General features: G+C 33.7%; 1 protein-coding gene across 1 annotated transcript; it reads left to right on the top strand.

The window, feature by feature from the left end:
• Nucleotides 1-509: 509 nt before the first annotated feature.
• Nucleotides 510-8192, top strand: LOC114267865 (delta(12)-fatty-acid desaturase FAD2). Its single transcript, XM_028208934.2, has 2 exons — nt 510-752; nt 6719-8192. Exon 2 carries the CDS (start codon nt 6740-6742, stop codon nt 7886-7888), a length of 1149 nt encoding a protein of 382 aa, XP_028064735.2. The 5' UTR covers nt 510-752; nt 6719-6739; the 3' UTR covers nt 7889-8192.
• The last annotated feature ends 8449 nt before the right edge of the window (nt 8193-16641 follow it).

The raw sequence follows: 16641 nt of genomic DNA on the forward strand, positions 1-16641 counted from the left end.
AGCAACATCTATTTCTATAATAGTGACATACTGTGCTAGAATTTAAACAACCATAAGAAAACTGGTTTCACCATAAGTATTTACACCATTACAAATTAAAACTAAAAACTAACAAACAAAAGTAATAAAAAAATATATTAAACGGTTTTAGGTTTGAGTTTAGATTTTATATAAAATAAGAGAAGATACTATGGGGAGGATATATAATAAAAATATATACTATTTGTATATAGTCCGGATCGGTTCCAATCCGGAACCGTGGGGTTGAATCCGGAACCAATCCGTGTACTACGAATTTTTAATTTTTCAATCCGGAACGGAACCACATATTCAAAAAATCAATCCAAACCTATCGGATTGAACTGGACTGGATCGGATTACGGATTTTACGGATTCCTTGCTCAGCCCTAAACGACTTGACTGCTTAATTTCATTTAATCCTAAGGCTCCGCGTGTCAGACGATGGTGATGGTTACGTTTAAGCGTGCATGGTGCGGAGACCTGTGGTGACCCCACCTAAGACCGAGAGGTGTTTAGAGAGCCCAGAGAGAGACAGAGACAGAGACAGAGACAGAGACCGACCGCTCTTAAATACATGACAGGGCTTCTTGTCAAGAATGCCAACGAGAAGCTCAGAAACACATACACATAACAGAGAAGAGAGAAGAAAAAGCTCTTCTCTCAAGTGCTTTCAGGCTAGGAGAGAGAGAGAGAGAGAGAGAGAGAGAGGCTCGCTTCAATCTTCATTCCTGGTACTTTTCTTCCCCATATTCTGCCCTTCTTTGATTATCAGGATTTTCATATATATATATATATATATAATGTTATTTTTATTGATTTGTTTCAGCCATTGAAATTAATCTTCATTGTGATTCTATGGATGGATCTGTGAACCAATGTCATGTTTTTCTCAAAAATACTCGTGATATTTTAGACTGTGTTTATTAGGGAATTTGATTAAGAGATTTAGAAACAAAAAGAAAACAAAATATACTTACGTGATTTTACGCATCGTTTTACCTTTTTAAATTCCTTTTCAAATCCCTAACCGAACACACAGCTTTAATATTTCTGTTACAATGCCATTGATTTCAATTTTCAAAGCATATTTGTGTATATGTCTCTTGTCTTAGATATCGGTATAGATAAGGATCTCTCTCTATAAATCGTTTGTGAAATTTCCATGCATCGCATGTGGGTCCTTCAAATGATTGTTTGGTGGACCGGTTGTTTTTGGTTTACTGGAACAGTTTTTGCTTTTGCTTCCTCACGCGGTTTTTTTTTTCTTTTTCTTTTTCTTTTTTTCCATTGATTTTTTTGTCTGGGTTATGTGGAATATTGTTTTCCACAAATTAGTGTGAATTACCTTTTTCGGGTATTTTTCCTTCATTTTTTTTTTTTTTTTAATACCTGAAATGCTCTTCCCACTAAAATGTTGCTTTATGCAAACTATGTTGATGAAGAAAAGAAACATCACTTTCCAAAAAAGGAACATCACTTTTCAAAAAAAAGAAAAAAAGAAGAAGAACGAAACACCATCAAATTTATTTTTAAAAAAATAAAATAAAAAATGCTTCCCAGCATTATAGTCATCACCGTGCGATTATCGTCATAATCGGAATTAGAATTAAGATTTTTTTTAATTTCTAATTTTTTTTTATTATAAGTAAACATAAGAATATTTGAATGGGCGATAAAGGTGGATGCTGTACAAGATCAAATAAGGGAATTACATTCTATCCCCTGATTTGGCCTAAAAACATAACCACCATATGGTTTTGACAAAACTGCAGGGGTAATTCTATTTGCACACCATATAAACACTCAATACACACCCCAAATACTGTTCGGATATAAATAATTGAATAAAATGTATATTTGAACAATTTATTTTTGTTCATAACTTTAAATCCGAACATTTAACATTTGCTCGAAAGTTTATATCAGAACACGTGTGTAGTGAGAGTTTTGTATGGTATACAAATAGAATTTTCCTAACTGCAAAGTCCAGAATTATTTTAATAGCTTTGGGGAAAAGTCTTAATTGCCCCCTTTTTCTTCTCTCAAAATTTCTTTTGTATGAATCACAATTTCTCTCTCATTCTCTCACTTTCTCTATCAAAACTAGACCCACCTGTGCTCTTTCCCTATCTTCTCACTTTCTCACTCAAACACTAGATGTGTGTAAAGGAAAATGTTTAGGACTCCTTTTGGGATGACCCCCACACCCCAAAGTAATCATGGCCCTTAATGTATGTGTGGGGCCCACTCATATATGTGTGGGGTCCACATCACAAGTGGTCCAAATTTATGGGGGTCTTTTGAGGGTCTTGTGGGGGTGAGAGTCTCAATCATTGCTCGTGTGTAAATTAAAAAATACAAAAAGTGATTTTACACATGAATTTTGGGCCAACTTTTGGGGTGCTTCTGTTTACACCATGAATTTAACTCATCACACCTCTCATTTTAAAAAAAATTTATTACAATATTACATCTTTGTAAAATTACCTTTACGGATTAAAAACATTTAAAAAATGTTATTAGAACTTATCTTTGCACCTCATCCTCTTTCTTACCTCTTTAAACCACCACTACTATTCTTCTCCACCAACCCACCACTCAGCCACCATCCCTTCTCCTCTCCAACATCCACTGCCACCCTCTCCCCTTTCTATCACTCTCTCCACCTTTCCGCAACTCTCAACACCTCCACCATAAGAACATTATAAAAAAATTGACAACAAACAACTAGAAAGAAAATATATATATATATATATATAGAAAAATTATAGTTAAAACATAGATTTGATAATTGTAAGCAAATTTAATACAAGATTTTGGTGTTTAAGATATGTTTTGGTGTGATTTTCTATCATTTTGATATATTTTGTGCTATTTGGAAAAAATAGAGATGAAACTCCATTCAACTCTGGTTCACCAAACAAAACTTGAACACGGAAAAAAAATAAAATCCCAAAAAAAATCATGTTCCACTCCACCACCACCCCAAACATCTCCTAGATCCTTCCTCAACTCGTTGTCATCCTCATTTGTAGTGGTGGAAGAACTGGACAAGAGAGAGGGAAGGAAAGAGAAGGAGGGTGAATGTAAAGAGGCGTGAAATTAAGGATGAAGATTATGTATATATTTTTTCAGCTGATGAAATAAGAAAGTCGGCACAAAGAGTTGAATTTGTAGTGTAAATAGAAGCTCCCCAACTTTTGGGAGACAAACTCTTGCCTATTCAACCCAGCACATAAACCCCAGAGTGTCATTGTAACTTATGGTTTGCCATCCATTTTGCACTTCAATCCAAACCACATGGGAGTTATGTATTCACTTTTGAACCTTTTGGGACAAACCACATGGGTATAGTGTAATTACCTCATATGAAAAAACTACACCAAGGCAACTTATAAATCATCCTTTACTCACAAGAAAATGAAATCGAAAAATAGGTCCAATGAGGGCTAAACACCTGACACCAACTCTACAAATTGTACAATAATTTTACTCTTTTAAGTTTAAGAAGGGGCTCCTTAACCTTTTCAAAAAATCTATGATATGTCTCACCCAAAATCAACTACATGACGCACATGGAAGCAAAATCCTAGCCATTCCCCAATGAAATTAACCAAGACATCATTTTGTTAATACATGCAACACCAATTGACCAAAAAAGGTGCCTATGAATCAAATTACCAAGAGTAAGAATGCCTATGAAACAGTCACAGGAGGTGGTGGCTATAGGTGGTTGTCGGAGGAGGTCACAGATGATGGTTACCCTGAGGTGGAGATGGTTGGATGTGGTGCAACAAGGAATGGAAACTTTTTTTTTTTTTTTCCTAAACAAATAAACAAACTTTTTTGTTACAAAAAATTTGATAGATTTTATATACTGATCACAAGTTTTTGAAAACGAAAATAGATACCAAATGAGTTTTTATTTAAAGTTTTCAAAATTTTCCTAAATATAAACGAAAAAAATAAAAAATAAAAAATTAGGTATTGAGTATTTACTTGTAAGTTTAGAATTTTTTGCAATAGATAGTTGCAACTCCGGAAAAGGGAATCTAAATTTTTTTATTTTTTTATTATTTTAAATGTAAACAAAAATTATTTTAAATATAAATGTTACCAAACATGCTTATATTTTGGCTTACATGCCATTTGTTGTTTTGCTTTTTTACTTTTGTCCTCTAGAGAGCGACAATTTACAATTGAAGTATTTATTGTCAAATAACTTAGTTTGCTTAATTGGTTATTTTATATACTTAATTTGTGTAAATATTTAATTACTCAATTAATTCCTTAATTTCTTTATTGTATAATTGCTTAAATTCTTTTACTTATTTAATTTGAATTGACTTCATTTGAAATTGTTGATGTGGTACAAATAATCTTATGTAAAAATACAATGTTTAATTGGTTAACACTTGGTTGATAAAACTTTCCTTAATTTCTTTATTGTATAATTTCTTAAATTCTTTTAATTAGTTAATTTGAATTTACTTCATTTGAAATTGTTGATGTGGTACAAATAATCTTATGTAAAAATACAATGTTTAATTGGTTAATACTTGGTAGATAACACACACACACAAAATTTGCCATATCTATAAAAAAAACTATGCAATATCTATACATATGCCTTGCCACTCGCCTATGCCCCGAGAGACTTTGGCAACTTGATGTGCCTCTCGCCTTAAATAGCACACTGCCCTGAGAGACCTTGTCATATCTATTCAAAACCAAAATGTCTATTTTTTTTTTTTTTAATCTTTCGTGTACTACAATCACAACGTTAACTTCTTTTCTAGACAATTCTTATTTGCTCAATTACTCCTATAGTAGTGTTAGTATATTATTATATGTTAGTGTTTAGCTTTAATAATTAGTGTCCCCTTCCTTTATGCTTTCGGTGCCTCAATTGACATCCTATGTTGTCTTCTCCTCTCTATAAAGAGAGTGTACATCTCTTTGTAAAAATACACAGAAATACACAGAAATATAGAGTTATTCATTTGCTCTCTCTTCTCTCTTCTCTCATATTCAATATACACAATTCTCTCTCTTTCTTTATACATAAAACTAACAAGTAGAATCCTGCATTTTCTTTTCAGTTTTTCATGGAAAAGGTACCCTATTTTGAACCTTAATTTAATGGAAATGATGTTTTCTTTTTCTGTATTGATGGGATTAATAAATGAATTTTGAATTTAGGTAGTTTGTTGCAATCTACCTTGTCCATCTCACATCCCGTTGGGGGTCTAATGATTCTTTTTCTTTCTTTAAAATTGTATAAGGAATCCCAGCTTTCTTTTCCCTACAGATTTACCAAAAAATGAAAATAAAAATATAAATAAAAATATATATAAAATTGAACTGGTGACTCTTTCCTTTTCCTTTTTCTTCCTAAATTTGGGAGAAGGTTGAACCCAAAATTGTAATAAATTTGGAAGAAATTGAGCCCTCTGTAGAATGTGCTTTGTCCAAATAAGAATGGTAGAACAAAAAAGTAGAGAGAATGACTTTTGATTCACAACCTATTAAGTCTTGGCATTTGCTCAGCTGCCATGAACTTGTGTAATTTGAAGCAAGAAAAACTTTTGATTGATGGCTGTTAACTGTAAGTAAGATATGCCCTACATGACAAATATGTATTGGGTCAAGACTTATCATATGTAGGATTCCCTTCATGAATCTGCGAGTGGATTATATTGAGTTATTTGCAATTGATGGTGTTTTGGCCTCACCATATCTCCTGGCAATATTGACAGTCCCCTGATATTTTTAAACCTCATAACCTATATTCATCTGTTTTTGTGTGAAGCATCACACCTCCATATTGAGTGAGCCCATGGCTCTTCTTGCATAAAAAACCGGCAGATGTAGTTATGTCAGCAGCATCTAGATGTGTTAATGAAATGTGTTCTGAATCTCTTATATGGCCAAGCACTTGTTAGTTTACATGAGTTCAAAGTTGTGGTATTTCTAACACTGCAGAAAACTTATGTAGATGCAGATATCATTAATTCGATGTCTAATTGGATGTAGATGCTTTAAGTTGTTGTGGATTTTGTGTCTAATTGGGTCTTATTTTGCATTTTTGGACGAACAGAGGTTTAGTACAAAAAGCAAAACACATAATTGTTATTTGGAGATTACTGCTTGTACATCCTTAGGCTTATCATTTGGAATATCTTATTTAATTATTTTTCTTTTAAATTTATTTCTTCTTTCAGTTAATTCGTAACTTCTTATTTTGATTGCCCTTTCTTTCAATTACAAGTAGATTTCTTCTAGAATCCATCAGCCCTGTTGGCTTGCCAATGTGCTATGTGAAAATGGATAAATTATGATTGCCCTTTCTAGTATGAAAAGGCAAATTGACTAATTAATTTTTCTTCGGCAATGAGTTTCTTGACTAACATCTTTTTACTACAGCAAAATCATAATCCACAATAGCTGTCGCATTTCCTGTTCCTTTTCATTTATATTTCAATCAAGTCATAACGAGCAAAGTATATTCAATCATCGCTTAAGTTATTCTTCTTCTGTGTTACTGGAAATTTTATCAACTAATTATGCATTTTCTCTATAAAATGCAATGTCATCTTTCGGCAGAGCATTGTGAGATTCTGCATTTATTATCATGTTGTAGGTCTATATATAAACATACTGTTTCACTTTGAAAATGATCTCTCACCTTTTTCAGATCACAACTGGCTGAACAACAATGGGTGCTGGTGGACGAATGCCTCTCCCAGCAACCAAACATGAACAGCAGATTACCCCCCACAGGGCCCCTCACTCAAAGCCACCATTCACTCTCGGTGAAATCAAGAAAGCCATCCCACCCCACTGCTTTGAACGTTCTCTCCTCCGCTCATTCTCCTACATTGTTTATGACTTCTCTCTCGTCTTTCTTTTCTACTACGTCACCACCTCTTACATCCACCTCCTTCCACAGCACTTCCGTTATCTTGTGTGGCCCATCTACTGGGCACTTCAAGGTTGTGTCCTCACTGGTGTGTGGGTCATTGCTCATGAATGTGGTCACCATGCATTCAGTGATTACCAATGGGTCGATGACACGGTTGGTCTCATCCTTCACTCCACCCTTTTAGTTCCCTACTTCTCATGGAAATACAGTCACCGCCGTCACCACTCCAACACCAGTTCCCTTGAGCATGATGAAGTTTTTGTCCCGAAACCCAAATGCAAACTCGCATGGTATTCCAAATACTTGAACAACCCAGTGGGTCGTGTTGTCACGCTTGTGATCACACTCACTCTTGGCTGGCCCTTGTACTTGGCCTTCAATGTATCAGGGAGACCTTATGATCGTTTTGCATGTCACTACGACCCATATGGCCCGATCTACAACAACCGGGAAAGGCTCCAGATTTACATCTCTGATGTTGGTATCATCACTATAGTTTATGTTCTCTGTCGCCTTGCTTTCGCAAAGGGGCTGGCTTGGCTTGTTTGTGTTTATGGGGTTCCGTTACTGATTGTGAACGGGTTCCTTGTCTTGATCACATTCCTGCAGCACACTCATCCTGCTCTGCCTCATTATGACTCATCGGAATGGGACTGGCTGAGGGGAGCTCTGTCAACCATGGATAGGGATTATGGAGTGCTGAACAAGGTGTTCCATAATATCACAGATACTCATGTTGCTCACCACCTCTTCTCTACAATGCCACATTACCATGCAATGGAGGCCACAAAGGCGATTAAGCCTATTCTCGGTGAGTATTACCAGTTTGATGGTACTGCATTTTACAAGGCGATGTGGAGGGAGGCAAGAGAGTGTCTCTACGTGGAATCAGATGACGATACCACCACCAAAGGTGTATTTTGGTATAAAAACAAGTATTGATTCTGATGCAATGAGGATGATGAGGTGTGTGTAGTTAGTAGTTATGCTGCTATGTTAGGTAGGGAGTCTTAGTATGTATGTGTCTTTATCATCCAGTTAAACTGCAACCTCTTTTGGCTTTGGTATGTAATGAACAGAGTCTTAATAGTGTATGATTGTGACTACGTATGCGTTTGGACGTTTGAGGAAATCTCTGTTTCCTTTCTCTCACGTTAGCTAGGGAGTTAGTATGTATGTGTCTTTATCTTCCAGTTAAACTGCAACCTCTTTTGGCTTTGGTATGTAATGAACATGTAGTCTTAGGCCATGTTTGTTTGGGCGGACTGGATTAGCATTCCCATGACTAATAATCCTAGGACTACGAATCCGTTGGATTATGTATCCTATCTTAACTAATCGTCAAGTTTAAAATAATTAGTCCGTACTTCAATTGTTTAACCAAATATCGAATTAATAATTTTATTGGACTATTAGTCCAATCCCAAGCTCATGTCCACCCAAACAAACACGGCCTTAATAGTGTATGACTGTGATGCCTTTGGACGTTTGAGGAAGTCTCTGTTTCCTTTCTCTCACGAGTCTTTTTTGTTTTTTTAGGAGTTGCAAGATTTTACAATTAGGTTTCTAAACGCCCATTCACAGATGTTTTCAAAATTCTTTCCAATTTTTTTATTTCAGTGTTGGTAGTGATGGACGTTTTGGCAATATTTGGTTTCAAATTATTTTGTGATATTGAAGACACTAATGCTGTGTTTTTGGTTGAGGGATTTGGGAGGGATTTGGAAAGAGAAAGGGAGAAGGTGTGTGAAACTGTGTGAAATGTAGGTATATTTTTTTCACATTTCACTTACTTTTTTCATTTCTTTTTTTAAATCCCTTCTCAAATCCCTCAACCAAACACAACATAAAAATTAATATTTTTGTCAAAATAATTTGAGCAGCGTTAGATATATCCTCTTTTTTCTTCAAATCAGTTTTTGTTTATTATTTGATATGACACATCGTCTAGTTGACATTAGTGAGGCTCCTGTGGGGTTTTTGATTCTTTGAATTAGCAATTTTTCCTTTTTAAAAAGTTTTGTTTTGGTTATAACTTTAGAAAATGTCAATTTTTAGGCTAAGTTTGGGATGTTCAAAAAAAGTCAAAAAGTCACTATCCTATTTAAATCACATCATCTTATATAAGTCACATCACCTCTCTACCACATCATTTCAAACTCAACTCATATTTCATCAAAAGTCAAAAAGTACACTTATTTAGAACATCTCAAACAACCCCTTAATTCTAGTCTATTTAGAAATGGTTTTTCAAACATTTTAGTATTCAAATTTTGCATTAATTTTGCCTATTTAGGTAAATATTTGTTTCCTTTTATTATTTGGTATCTATCTAGGAATTAGTATTTCCTAATTCAAATTCTGAGTTCTTTTATGGGTCTTTATATTTACACTATTGTTTTATTTCATTAATTATTAAAAGAAAACTGAAATTTGAAAAGATTCCTTTTACATCCTCAGTAATGCCAAAACATATCTTCATCCCTAATTTTGCATTTTTATTTTTACGCCCCCCTATTCTCTTTTTTTTTTTTCTTTTTTTTTTCTTTTTTTTTTATTTATCATGATGGCGAGCTAGGGAATGGAAGGAGTTGAGATGGTATTGATGTGGAAGATAATTTTTTTTTTTTTTTTTTACTTATTATTATTTTTTTATTCATTTGAACTTTGTTTAATCAATCAAGGTTTGATAGAATAGACCTGCCAAGCGAATCAAAATTGGCAAAAATGGTCACATTCGGCCTTAGTCTAAACAATCTTAAGGCGTTTGGAAATTAAAGGCTGAAATACTCTTGGTTTGTTCAACGAGTCAAAGTTGAATTAAATTTCAACTTTATTTATTTTTTAATTACACAAAATTACATCAAAATGATATAAAATCACACCGAAATATCTCTAAACATTAAAATCTTATATACCTTCTATTTATAATTTTTATATATACGTTTCAATTATAAATATTTTACTCCTTGTTATTTCTTTTTCTTTTTTTTATGTTTTTTATGTTGGGTGTTGGAGAGGGGTTAAAAGAAGGGAGAGAGAGCTGCAACGATTGGTGAAGAACAAAGTGTGGTGGCTAGGCGACGACGGCTAATAAAGAGACATTCTCTCCTAATTCTAGCATAAGTGATAACTTTAGGATGTGAATTTTCATTGTCCTTGTTCGTTCGTTTTGTTTTGTGTGTTGTGTCATTTATGTTTTTTTTAAACATCACAATTTCCTAATAGAAGGATAATTAACAAATTCTTGTTGTGTATATGCATCAATATCGACATAAATATTAAGAATATTATGATCCATAGTAATGCAAGTAAAATAATATATATGAACTAACAATTAATTAAAATAATGAGTAAACAATAACAACTAATATATGTTAAAAAATAATTAATGTAAAAAATAAGTAACTAATAAATATTAATTCAAATAATTAATATTACCGACTGGTAAATGTGATATAAAAATTAGTTGCTTATGATAAATGCTTCTTATTGCACAATTGCAATTGACACTTAAGAATGAGAGTTCAAAATTAATTGAGAGAATTGATAGTTGAGAGAGAGATTTATTTGTGAGAAATATAATGAGAGAGGTGATATTTATAGGAGTTGGGAGAGGGAGGGCTTAATCTATAAAAAAATAAAAAATAAAAAATAAAAAAATTTAGCCATTATGGAATTACTGGCCAAATGATCGTTTGATTTTTTTTTTTTTCCAATTTGTTACTGTTGCATAGTGCAGGGAGTTGTTGGGTGGGAAGGCCGGGCCGACAAGGTGCAAAACTTTTCGGGCCGGGTTAGTGGGAGTGAAATGTTTTGGGCCAAGTCAGGTCGAGCCACGGGATAGGCTCAAAAACACAGCCCAAGGTCCCGAGCTGGGTTCAGGCCCGGGCCTGGACAAGCCAAACAGGGGCCTAACCCACCTGGGTCGTGGGCAATTTCGGGTGGGCCACGAGCTCGTGACCAAATTTACACTCCTAGTAAGTAGGGCCGTGCAAGGCATGGGTGAGTTGCCCATTTTTTTTGTGGCAAGGTTACAAGTTTTGTGGTTGATTTTGGTTTTTGGTTTTTTTTTTTCACCTTCACTACATTATCTTTCTACCATCACCACCTTCATCACTATTATCATTGTTGCCACTGTAATTACAATATAAAAATTAAAAATTACTGTTTCAAAATAATAAATTTTAAATTTGATCTTATATTCAACACTTGATTTTTTAACAACCAACTTTTCAATTTAATAAATTTATCATTTAGTTTTTAGTATTTAATTTTTAACATTCAGCTTTTATATTTCAATTTTATATGTTGTTTGATCTTATTTGTGTGAATTTTTATTTTGTCAAAAATTCAACCATACTAGAGTTAAAAACGAAATTATTTGACACATAGAAAAACAAATTTAAAAAAGGAAATGTTACATTGAACACTAAGGAGTTTTTAAGTGTGTTATATTTGAGTGTTACATTATTACGTTTGAGAAAAGTACACTAAGGAGTTTTTTAGTGTATTACACTGAATTGTTAAGTTTAGAAAAAATATACTAAGGAGTTTTTTTAAAATGTTGCGTTGTTATGTTTGAGAAAAGTACACTAAAGAATTTTTTAATGTATTACATTGAAGTGTTAGATTTGGAAAAAAAAAATACACTAATGATGTGTTTGGTTGGAAGATTTGAGGAGAGATGTGGAAATGGAAATGGAAATAGAAAGAGTAGATAAAATGTAAATAAAATATACCTACATTTCACCTAGTTTCACACATCTTTTCCCTTTTTCTTTCCAAATTCGTTCTCAAATCCCCAATCAAACAAAGCGTAAGGAGTTTTTTTTGGAATGTTACATTTAGTAATTTCAACATCATAAGAAAATCTACATTTGACCCTCAACACATAACATACGCATTTATACGTCGCCCTTTATGTAATTCACACTAGAATAAGACCTTTGGGTCTATAAGAAAAAATGAAAGACTGAATAGTTCATAAGATCACTATTTAGGATTTATTGGTGCTTCACCCAACAATAAAATTGCTCATTTGACTTTGTTCGGTAAATATAAAAAAGTTAAATGAACTAAATTTGAACAAATTTTAAAACTTGTAAAAATTGTCAAACCAAACTTGAATAGTTAAAATGTTGGTAAAAGTTACGATTAAAACATTTTTTTGTGGATATGTATTTTTAAGAGTTTTAGTTATGAGTCCGGATTCTCTAAAGTAATTTTGGATTTTTTTTTAAATGACTGGTATTTAGTCATACAAAAAATAAAAAATACAATAGTCAAAAGTTGCAAGTATAACGACGATATAAATAATCACTCTAACATCCCTTTTAAAAAATAAAAATAAAAACTCACAAAAATCTCTCATTTTGGACTATTAGCCTAATTACAATGATTCAAAATTTCTTACATAATTTTCAAAAGTTCACCACCCAAATTAATTCACCACCCATACTAAAGGGCAAAATAGAAAATTTCAAAAGAAGCTAAGGACAAAATAGGCAACAAAAGACGAGCCTTCTCAACCAAAGCTATTCTGAGATGAGTGATTCTACTTACACCACTATTTTATCTCTTTACACACTTCATATGAGATTTTTTTTTTTTTTTTCCAATTTTACCTATGTGTGAAATTACCTTTAAAGACAAACATTAAAATTAAATATATTTTATTATCTCCTTACACCCCTTAATCTTCAATCCCTACTCATCTTCTTCCTTTCTCAATTTTTCTTCTCTCTTATACATCTCTTTTCAAAAAGTGAGAATCATGGTGTTTTGATCATAAAAGAAAGTAATGGATGAAGAAACAATGATCAAGAACCATCAAAAAAGTGAAATGGTGAGTTTTTTTATTTGTTTGGTAGGTTTTTGTTTCGTTTTTCTGGACTGTTCTTCGACTTTTGTACAGTGTTTCGAAATCGAACAAAATAAAATAGTCCAACATCATATTGCCAAACAAAAAATATATGTTTGGTAACCAACTGTCGAATAAAAGATACATTTCTGGTAACCCAAGGCCAAATTTTGTTAATTTGTTCAACTACTCATTACCGTGTATTTCTAGTTTCATTTTTTTATATTGTTTATTTTTTTTGCTTGAAAGGATTATGCGTCTACTCATTGCAACAATGCAAATATTAGTGAACTCCAATCATAATTTCATTATAAACGAGATTTGTTAAGTTTTTTTATGAATACAATTTTTTCTTATTTTAATTTGTATCGAGTTTTATTAATAATTTGATGTATAAATGTATTTATTATCTTTAGATTTTTACTAGTCGACAAGCATTAATTAAATAGGCTTCTGACGTTGGGAAGAAGACTGAATTTGTCATTGTTATAAAGACATCAGATGCGGGAGATAATGGCAGAAAACAAAGACTTGCACTTGAGCTGCATTCGAATGTAGTGCACTACATGCAACTATTTGGTTCACAAGAAAGGGTTGATGACCTTACCTCTATCTTATCCTACTTCGAATTTGGCCCAGAATCTAATCATTGGATGACTATTCCCGACATGGGCCATTTGATAGCATCATACTACTGAGTCGTTCTTTATCATTTATCCATGTAACAGTGTTTGACGTTTCTACCACTTGGATCAACACCGATTGCAACACCTGATCGAAGAGCTATCTGCATAGGATTTGTAAATGGAAACCATTTCGTGCAGGTATAAATTACCGAGCCTACTTAGATCATTACCATGTCTTATTTTGTAATTCTACTTATTGATGTCTTTGTTATAGGTTTATCTACAACCTGGTCATCCAGTACGTCCGATAGCAAATAATTGGATTCATTTTCATCACCCGCATGCTAATGGATGGGAGAAATCATACATCAATTCCGTGCACTTGTCAGGCCTAATGTAGTAATTACCAAAACTATCGATATAGACAAATTGTGATACCATGTTTGATTGATGGATGCAAACAATGACAGTTTTTATAGATGCTTTTATGGATGTTCGTACACTTAATGTTTTTATAAATATTTTTATGGATACTTTTTATGTATGATGTTATGGATGCGTGTTTGATTTATGGATGTTTTTTATAGATGCTTGAAGGAAAAAGTAAATCTTTCAACGTACAACGACACCTAACTAGACAAATCTATTATAGTTTGGCAATATGACACTAGAGTAATTTAATTTGTATAGTAACGTATCACCAAACATGCACTTCACAAGTGGCCCCGAATTAATTTCTTGTTATCATCAAATCGAACGGCAACATATTCTTGGGAAAAAAAAAGTTTGTCTAGTAACATGGCACTGGATTAATTCAAATTTATTAACATTGTATTACCGAATAGGCCCAACACAAATTTAAAAATCATTGTTTGAAAGAAAATGACTCTGTAAATGTATAGCAACAAAATGCTGGAGAAATCTATTTTTGACCGGAGGAATGTAAATTGTTTAGCACTATGTGACCGAACAAGCACTTCGCTGTGGGCTCCACTCACTGTCTTCCTTGCGTTTTTCTCTTTCCCCTTGTTGCGTCTTTCTCTATTCCCTTATTTTCCCTCCAAAAACTATTGGTGTAAAGAGATGAAAGGGTTTTGAAGAGTTTTACTTTAGGATTAGTTTTGGTAATATAATAGGTGTAATGAAAATCACATTTTTTTTTTTTTTAGTGGTGTAATAAGATAGAGGGTGTAAAGAGGTAATGTAGTGGTGTAAGTAGAATCACTCTTCTTAGATATATAGATATGAAGAGCACATTAACTAACACCTCCGATTACTGTAATAGAATCTCTGATAATATTATAATAAGTTACCAACATGTCAAATGACTAATAAATAGGAGAAGATTACATGGATAAGAAAGAAGTAAAGAAAACGAAAATTTTCATAATCTACTCTTGCTTTGGTGTGAAAGTCATTGCTCCTCTTTCACAGAATACACCCATCCTGCCAAACCACATCTTCCGTAAGTAGCCACATCTTTTTCAATGGCACAAAATTATTATTGGGTTAGTATGGGGTTGAAGTTCAATTCTTTGTCCCACAATTTCTCTGTCCTTTTGTCCCAATGCATACCAACTGCGCAACCGTGTCTCGAGATTTTCGTAAAAGTGAATCGGAAGATGGAGATAGAAATTTTGAAACAAAGAATCCGGTGATGATAAACTTGAGCAGAATAGTGCTCTCGAGACATTTAATTCATTGCTCATAGAGATGAAGTCATTAATTCGTGTAATATAATACAAAACTAAGAGCATTTAATATGGATGACCATATCACATCTGTTTCTTACTTTCTGTGCATTGCTGGAGAGATTCACTCTTATCAAGCATTAATTGCCCCTTTTGAAGAGACTCAATAGTTTGCTTTAGCACAGCAATTACAAGGCTTAATGGACCACTCAAAACCTCTATATAAATCTGTTTGCAACACCACAACTCAACACAATTCATCATCCTCTTGCATTACCCAGGTTTCTTTCTTTCTCCTTCAACCCATTTGAATTTCTTTTAGCCATGGCAATGCAGAAGTTGCTACATTCTGATGAATACCTCAGCGATGCCGATATCAGACACATTTTGATGGAAGATACTGATTTTGGTGGTTCCAACAATGGGTTGATTAGAAATCAAATGGTTGCTGATAATAAGCCCACCATTCAACCTTTGAGCTACCAACAGAACCATCATCCAATGCCCATTTCAGGCCAACTTGGTCTGAACCAGACAGTGACTCATCAAAAAACCATATGTCCATCAAACAGGGTTAGCACCAGTAGCAGGGTGACTGGCATTCATCTGATGCAAGCCCCACCGATGCTTTTTCATGGTGATTTCCAAGTCACCGAGGTTGTTAGAGATCATGTCATTACGACAATCTCAACCAGAGAGCATGTTTCTATTTCAAACCATCCCTTTGCTTTCCCAAACCAAAACCAATCCATATCTATTTTTAAAAACATCAACCCTGCTTTTGTCATCAATCAAGTGCATCATCAAACTCCAATGGGAGTTCTAACACATGGTGGTGTTGCTGCTTCACCATTTCATGTGCCCTTTCCTGAATCAAATGTCCAAGTGATCCTCCCTAATGAAACCAGTCAGTTGAAACCTCCAACCTTTTACAGATGTGTCAAATGTGGTGAAGTGTTTATCACAACCCAATGTTATGCAGCTCATGTGATGGCTCATTACCAATCTGAAAAAGCAGCTGAAAGGTTGAAAAAACGGAAATCTAAATACAAGGACAGCCTTCAAGGAGTGGCTTCTGTTCCTGGTCAGTCCCTTAAGATGACAGGCATAGGCCACAACCATGGAGTTTCTTTTAAAGGACAAAGAGGCAGGAAGCCAAAGATGGTTGTCAAAACTGAGGCTGCCGTGAAGAAAGAACCAACTGACGTTCCAATGGCTATGATGAAAGAACCAACTAATGTTCCAATGGCTGTGAAGAAAGAATCAACTGATGTTCCAATGGCTGTGAAGAAAGAATCAACTGATGTTCCAATGGCTGTGAAACACAGTGTGGTGATTGAGGAAGAACCTAACTAGGTCTGTTTGTTTTAGGATGTGGGAAGTACCTTAAAAAGCTGTGTCTTTTTCTTTTTCCTTTTTTTTTTATTTTTATGTTTTTATTGGGAGAAGGTTAAAATCTGTGCCTGTTTTATCATGTGTTATTAAAATGTACTTCCTTTTCTTTTCTTTTCTTTT

The sequence above is a fragment of the Camellia sinensis genome, unplaced genomic scaffold, assembly GCF_055761805.1.
Source record: "Camellia sinensis isolate YWXY unplaced genomic scaffold, ASM5576180v1 Unanchor1, whole genome shotgun sequence".
NCBI lineage: Eukaryota > Viridiplantae > Streptophyta > Magnoliopsida > Ericales > Theaceae > Camellia > Camellia sinensis.

Bases quoted from the DNA above. Each gene is read 5' to 3' on its own strand.
- LOC114267865 (XM_028208934.2), top strand. From the start codon at position 6,740: ATGGGTGCTGGTGGACGAATGCCTCTCCCAGCAACCAAACATGAACAG.